Source organism: Ailuropoda melanoleuca, chromosome 14 (assembly GCF_002007445.2).
Source record: "Ailuropoda melanoleuca isolate Jingjing chromosome 14, ASM200744v2, whole genome shotgun sequence".
Classification (NCBI taxonomy): domain Eukaryota; kingdom Metazoa; phylum Chordata; class Mammalia; order Carnivora; family Ursidae; genus Ailuropoda; species Ailuropoda melanoleuca.
The window spans coordinates 80182949-80190932 of NC_048231.1; the positions used below are offsets into that span (position 1 = coordinate 80182949).

The 7984-nt window shown below is 42.0% G+C and overlaps 1 protein-coding gene across 3 annotated transcripts in view; it reads right to left on the reverse strand.

The window, feature by feature from the left end:
• The window catches only part of HDHD2 (haloacid dehalogenase like hydrolase domain containing 2), a 35337-nt gene extending 28014 nt beyond the window's left edge, over positions 1–7323 (reverse strand). Inside the window, exons 1-2 of one of the 3 annotated variants that reach the window (XM_011223510.3) lie at positions 7169–7323; positions 545–655 (exon numbers count right to left, since the gene is read on the reverse strand). In XM_011223510.3, coding sequence (XP_011221812.1) covers positions 545–645 — 101 coding nt within the window. In that variant the 5' untranslated portion in view covers positions 646–655; positions 7169–7323. Of the gene's footprint in view, positions 1–507; positions 656–6801; positions 6996–7168 lie in introns of those variants that run through there. The other 2 variants (XM_011223511.3, XM_011223513.3) reach the window with 2 other exon arrangements.
• Positions 7324–7984: the final 661 nt, after the last annotated feature.

Consider the following 7984-nt stretch of genomic DNA (forward strand, 5'->3'; position numbering starts at 1 on the left):
AATTAAAAAAAAAAAGAAATATAAGACAGTCTCTAACCTTCAAAAGCATTAAATTTAGTTGATAGAAACAAATATAAAATTTCAAGTATCTTACTAAATTTTACTTGAGCAGTTGCACACTCAGTGCTAGATTTTGGGTGAAGGGGGAGGGGGCAGAACTATGCCTTTGTGAATGTGTGTGTTTCATTTTATGATTCCAGGATTCATTTGTGATTTTCCAATGCTATTTATTCCATACTTTAGAATTTTAAGTTTTCATTCCTAAATTTACATTACTGACTTATATAAAGATACACACACACACACACACACACACACACAGAGAGAACAAAAAGACTAGATCAAAAGGCCAAACCTAATACAGGTAGAGAAAACAGTGTTTGGAGGATATCACAGTGCATACATCTTCTAGCTCAACCCAAGGCAGTTCCTGTATATATGGTAAGCTGGTGAAATGTTAAGGCCATCTATTTAGCTAATGCTCTGCCTTGGTAAAATGGCACTTACAAACATATTTGTCAGCTGAACCTGGAGAATAGCTTGCCTTTTAAGAGCTTCCTGTGCGCCTGGCACAGCTGCATCTTCAATGTGAAGTGTGCCACTGAGATCCACCAAAACAGCTTTTAATGCACGGCGTGCTGCCATCCTTCATTCCCTAGGAGAGAGCAAATGAAATTAAAAATACAGTTTAGGAAACAATGGACAATTAAAAACTGGTAAGTCTTCAAAAATATCATTCAGATCCAGAAAAATACTGCTTAGTGTTAAGCTGCTTCTCTTTTAGAGAAAAAAAATGTGTTTTTAAAAATCCAAAATCCAAAATTTGACCCATGAAACTTTTACAATATTTGGGTTTAAAAAAATACATATATTGAATTAAAACCATGGAAGGGGAGTACTAAAAGAGAAGTTACTACTTACTTTCAGATTTCTTAAAATAATTCTTTGGTGGAACAATTCATTCATTTATTTTAAATATGAGCAAACATACTCTGAAGAATGGGTGGATGGAAGCCTTAAATCACCGGCAAAATCTTTTTCATCATTTGCTATATATGATGAAAGGTGTTCAGGGGCGTCTGGGTGGCTCAGTCGGTTCGGTGTCCAACTCTTGACTTCAGCTCAGCTCATGATCTCAGGGTCCTGAGCCAGAGCTTCGTCAGGCTCAGGGAGGAATCTGCTTGAGATTCTCTCTCTCTCCCCCTCTTCCTTTGCCCCTCCCCCCACTTACATGCATCTGTGCTTGTGCTCTCTCTCTAATATATAAAATGAATTTTTTAAATCTTTAAAAAAAAAAAAAAGAAATGTTCTAATTGCGCATCTCCACCACGATAGCCTGATATGGTATATGCGGTCAAAGAGCTACCAGTGTTTACAATCAATGAGAAGGAAAATTCAAGCTACAAAGTAATTTTAGTCAGGAGTTGTTCTCCTCACCTTAACCACTTCCAACTTTCCTTTTGCATATTTTCCCCTTTAAAATGTGCTTATTATGAGCTACCGCATCTATACAGTGAAGTATAAGGCATATGTACGGTTTAAAAATAACAGAGCGGGTAAGAACAGTATGGAAGCTAAAGAGAAGAGGCTGGGACTCCATTTTTAGTTTTTTTAAGCTTATTCGCTTTTTTCTTCTATTTCTTGTTTTCATAATAAAATATTCCAGACATACAAACAAGTATCAAAGATATCACCCTATAAATTCCCCTGTGTACCTTCTCTGTAGTCAACTGCTCTCCCCTCCACCAACTCCCAGCAACCACTGATAATCTGTCCCTAATTCTTCTTCAGAATGTCGTTATGAATAAAATCATAGAATACATAGCCTTTTGGGGTGGGCTTCTTTTACTTAGCAAAATGCATTTAAGATTCATTCATGTTTTTGCCAGAATCAAGAAAGCTCATTCCTCTTGTTACAGAATAGTATCCCACGATGTGGCTATACCACAGTTTATCCATTTCTCCTGTTGAATTTTACCTTGGTACTTCTGGTTTTCAGTGATCATAAGTAAAGCAGTTATAAACATTCATACACAGGTTTTTGCATTAACAGACGTTTTCAATTTATTTGGGTAAATACCTAGAAGTGTGACTGCTGGATCCTTTGGTAAGCCCAAGTTTCATCTTTAAAGGATGAAAAATGTAGCCAATAAAGAAATTTAAAAGAATATGCTACTAGCTCTGAAACCAATTCCAAAAAAAAGTTCCAAATATATCTTGGGCAATGGCAGAAATTTGTAATCTCCCATATTGACTCCTTTGAAAAGTAAATACATATTTGTGAATGAATAAACTCTGGTATGCTTCTTTTAAAAAAAAAAATCCTTCTCGGACTTGGGCATTCAATAATATAGCTGGCTAAGTAACCAAATTAACTCTCCAAATAAACCCTAACAATACTAAATTAAAATACACACAACACACACGACCCTTGAACAACACAGGGGGTAGCAATGCTGACCCCTGCACAGCTGGAAATGCAAGTATAATTTTTGACTCCACCAAAACTTAACTACTAATAACCTACTGCTGACTAGAAGCCTTGCCAATAACATAAGCAGATTAACACGTATTTTGTATCTGTACATATTGTATGCTGTATTTTTATAATAAAGTAAGCTAAAGAAAGGAAATATTAAGAAAATCCTAAGGAAGAGAAAACACATTTATAGTATTATACTGTATTTATTGAAAAAAAAATGCCATATAAGTGGACCAGTGCAGTTCAAACCCGGGTTGTTCAAGGGTGTACATGTATGTATATGGTGTGTGTGTGTGTGTGTGTGTGTGTGTGTGTGTATAAAGCTTCAAGGAGCAAGGAAGAAAATAAGGATTTCTTAGATCTGAATAAAGCAACAAACCAGGAGAGGAGCAGAATTCTGAAGTCTGTTTTGGCCCTAAGAGCATCTGCCCACACTGGTTACCTTGAGTCCCCCACCTCTTTGGCCACTTCAGGGAATAAAAAGTAAAATTCAGAGCCCACCTGGGGAGACAGACCCTCCCAATGTAAAAGCAGAGCCTTCACTGTAAGGATGAGCCAGAAATAAACCATCACTGGCACTCCCACGCCACCCTGTCTCGGTCGACTACAGGAAAAACAACTGCTATGAAACTTGGCCCAAACAGTGAAAAGGAAGAAAGTGCCACAGAGAATGTGGAACCGTAAGTCAGCCCTGGACCCAGTCTGCAGACTAAACCCACATTATCGAAGAGAAGTCCTCAGAGAACCTTCAAGATTTTAATTAGAATGACCTTGACTAGCAGGTGCCCAGCTGAAGCGAATGCAAACCTTCCCCAAGATATTACTTTCAGCCCAAACAACAAAGAAATCCCACAAATAAAATCAAATAAAATTCTAAGCATAATGAGCAAGTAACCTCAAGAAACAAGGTCCATAAGGGAGAAGAACCTACAGAAACAAGTGTGCATAAAGCAGTCCTGTAAGGGCTCCTGTGATAATGTGGTTATCAGACAGGCCCACTGGACAGGACTACATGTTTAACAGATAAAAGACAAGACTGAAAATCTGTGTAAAAAAACCATGAAGAACTATCAACATACAGATTCAGAAAGCCCAACGCATTCCAAGCAAGATAAAAAGAAGTCCATATCTAAATCGCTGTATACTGAAAGCAAACCAAAGATCCTGAAGGCAGCCAAGGGAAAAGACACATTACTTTCAAAGACACAAAAGACTGATGGCTGACTTCACACTAGTAACAATGACAGCCAAAACACATTAGAATAATATTTTCAATGTGCTGAAAGAAAATAACTGCCTATCTAGTAATAGATAAAAAAAACATCGTGACCAAATTGGGATTATCCTACTAATACCAAGTTGGCTTAAATTAGAAAACCAATCACTGTTATTTACCACATTAACAGATGAAAGAAGTAAAATATATCTGATCATGTCAGTTCATGCAGAAAAAGCATTTGATAAAATTCAGCATCTATACACACAAAATACTCTAAGCAACATAAAAATGGAGGGGAACTTCCATAAGCTGATAAAGACTATCTACCAGGGGCGCCTGGGTGGCTCAGTCGTTGGGCGTCTGCCTTTGGCTCAGGGCGCGATCCTGGCGTTATGGGATCGAGCCCCACATCAGGCTCCTCCGCTAGGACCCTGCTTCTTCCTCTCCCACTCCCCCTGCTTGTGTTCCCTCTCTCGTTGGCTGTCTCTCTCTGTGTCAAATAAATAAATCTTAAAAAAAAAAAAAGACTATCTACCAAAAGCCTATAGCCAACATCAGACTTATCAGTAATATACTGGAAACATCTCCTTTGAGATAGGAATAACACAAGAATGCAACTATCACCACGTCCATTTAACAGTGTAAATACCCTAGCTAGTGCAATCAGGCAAGAAAAACAAGCTAGAAGGATTGGAAAAGGGAAAACTACTGTTATTCATACATGTAATGATTGTATATACAAAAATTCAAGATTCTAAACTAGCAGGAAAGTATAGCAACTAATATAAAAAATCACTATCACTTCTATGTCACTAAAAATAATTAGAAAATTAATTTTAAAATATTACTTGCAATAGTATCATAAAATATAAAGTCACCAGAAAAAGTCTAATAAGAGAGGTCACCATTTTACGTCAAAGTTTAAAAACGTCAATGAAGTTTGGGCGACATCTGTACTCAATATAAAATGTTAACTCTGAAGGTAATTAAAGAACAAAATCTAAACAAGACTGGATAAACAACAAAAGAATTGCAGTTAAAAAGAAAAAAAAACCTGTACAACGAGAGCCAGCAAACGGTCATAATCAATAGTGATAATATTAATCCTTACTGAGGCATCCACATAGGCTTAATGTTACCAAAGCATTTAAAAAGGCTATATCTTTGCTTTCATCAGTTCCACAGAACATATCTTTTAAATTCTAAAATGCTCTCTGGATCATTACATATCCGAGAGTGACTGACTGAGTCTAGAAGAAAAAAACTGAGATGCCCCACTCAAACCTCAAAACATACTTCCTCAATTAATCCCAGTATTATACGGCCTTGACCGCTTCTGCCAAGATCTTGTCTGTACATTTGTAATACTTGTTAGTTGAACTATAGGTTAGTATTTGATAAAATATAATGGTAAAATATATGTGTCACCTCCAAAAAACAGGCAAAGGCTTCAGAAGTAGTCCATGTCTTTTGTTTATCTTGGGTCCATGTCCCACCATCTCCCATTGTTTGCACAGGTTATAGGGGATATACCCCAGAAAGTCATCAACAACTGATAACGAACGGCATATATTCAGTGCAAAGAAGAAAAGTAAATTCTCCCTCATGCCAAAAGGAACTCTTCAAGACACTTCAGAGGGACATCTTCCCTTGAATACTGCAGTGCACCTCAGGCCAACAAGCCCTCTTTACCCTCAAAACTGCTCTTTTTCCTACAATCCTGTTGAGGGAATGGCTGCCCCAGCAATCCAGAGGTAGCCCCCAGGCACTCCCACTTCCTCCTACGCAGTCAAATGCCGAATCATGTCAGCTCTACCTCCTTTGAATCCACCCGCTTCTCTCCATCATTACTAAAACTATCTTGGTTTTGAAATCACCTCTCATCCTGCCTATTTCAACAACTCCCTAAATGTCGTCTCTGCTTCAAGTCTTCTCCTTCTTTCCAGCCCAAATCCATTCCCCAAAGTGAAGCAGTGCAGTGAAGTCCCAAGAACTAAGGGGTTGCACGTGCCTGGGTTTGAAGGTCGACTCACTAGCTGTGTGAACATGGGCAATTTTCTTAACCTCTCAGCCTCAGGTTCTTCATTACTAAAGTAGAAAGAATTACACCCACCTCTAATGGTTGATAGGACAGTTAAGGAAAGTAACATATGTATTGTGAACACTGTTCTGCAAGTAGAAAGGCTGGGTTATGTATGTGGGGATGCACGTGTCAAGGACTACAGAAATCACAGGATATACATGATGCAAAGTCCTCAAGCCATCAGAATAACTTGAGGATCTGAGAAAATATCTTATACCAAACCAAGTATATACTTCGATACATCATTCAAATCTTGTATAGATATTTAAAACGAGAGATTTCAACCATTTTCTCCTGGGAGGCTGGGGCTTTTCAGAATATGCCTCCTAGGCCTCCTGGGGAATACAATTCTCTTTTCTTCCCTATGTACTTCCAGTAGAAAAGTCTGGAACCATTGTATGCACTCAATAAATGACATTATTATTCAGTCACTATTCAATTAAATATCTTCCAGTTGCTCTGCACTGCCCTCAAGATAAAGTCTGAACAATGAACACTGGTGTGCAGAGCCCTGGTTTACCTCTCCGACTCTCTCCTCCCACACCAAAGTTCCACGGCACTGCGGTAGGCTACCACCCCTATACTCTACCTTCCTCATCGCTGGACTTTTGTCTGGAACCACTTCTGTACCCTGACTTCTACCACCCGTCCCCTAATCCTCCCTCTCCCTGGCCAACTCCTGCAGTTCAGAGGTCTCACATTAGCATCCTTTTCCTCTGGCATTCCTAAGTCCAACTCCTTTTCGCCCAGGGCTGGGCCAGGAGCTCCTAACTTGCTCCTATTATCCCTACTATCACTCGGTCCAAACTGTTAAGCTCTATGAGGAAAGGAGCTGTTGTTGCCTTTTCCGCTGCACTACTGATCGCGCAGTATAGGCTTGTGAGTTAACTGAATTCATGAATCCCGGTCTCAGGAACTGGTAGAATTCCAAGAACAAAGGTCTTTCAGCACTAACAACTGCGATCTCCTCCATCTCCTGCACTGGAAAGGGCCTCAGGACTAGTCAATGCACTCTACCTCAGTGCAAAATCCAGGACCCGGCCAGACCGACCGGAAGCTTCGAAACAGAGTCCAAGGGCAGGTCCCGAGAAACGTCTACCGCACGAGAATCGCGATGAGCCCCGGGAAGACCTACAGCCCCGCGCCCCCGGGGACCCGGCAGAAGTGCCTGGCGCCCCGCTCCGCGCATGCGTGCTGGCCTGGCGGCCACGGGACCCACCCCCACCCAGAGGGGTGGGACCGTCCTTTCGGAGCGCGCGCGCGGGTTGGTCCGCGGCCCAGGAGGGGCTGGCCTAGAGACGCAACCAGTGTCCCCGAGCCCTCTCACAAAAAAATGCAGCCTCCGCACGGGTGGGAGGTCGCCCGTCCGAGAACGACTCCTCACCCGTGCTCCGCACGCCGTCCTCAGCAAAAGCCCCGCAACCAGGAAAGTCAGCAGAGCCCCGCCGTCTGCAACGGCCTCGAGGCCAGCCCAGGTCGCCAGGCAAGCGTCCGCTAGACGCCGGAAACTGGGCCCCGGCCGCACCGGAAGTCCCGCCTCTCCCCATCCAACTCCGCCCCATCCGCCCTCGGCTGCCTCCGGGTTTCGGATACCGTCTAGTCTTGCTCCTTAGCGCCTTCGACGTGGAAAAGTTTTTCTCGAGACCCGCTCCCTCAGGGGCGCGGCCTGCTTAGCCCCAGATGAGGGAGGATAAACGAAACCTCTGCCTTTGCTCAGCAGCTGTTTCCCCTTCTACAGCACCATTGGTGAACCAAGTATTGAGTACTTTTCTTTGCTGCCACCCTCCCTCGCTGCACTAGATGCCCATTCTTGAGGCGTAACTCGGAAGTCATCTCCTCGATACTTTCCGTGAAATAACCGATCTCTGAAGTCATTTTTTGCTTTGCTACTTGAATAACATCTGGCACTTGTAGCTGTCTCTGTTAACCACTACCTCCGGCAGCGAGGTTCCTCTTTAACTACATCAGCTATTCCAAAACGTTAGGCTGTCAACTCTCCCGTCCTGCCTCCTTAACAGCAACCACAGGCCTTGCCTGTCATCCCTAGGGGAGCATTATCTTGAGGTACGTGGAACCACCTCCCTCACTGCTCCCCTCCCACGCACCTACTGGGTCTCTCTACTTTGATCTACATTGGCTACCATTAATCCAAGTAAGTTAAACTCCTTGAGTGCAGAGGTGGGCATCCTCTGCATTCTCT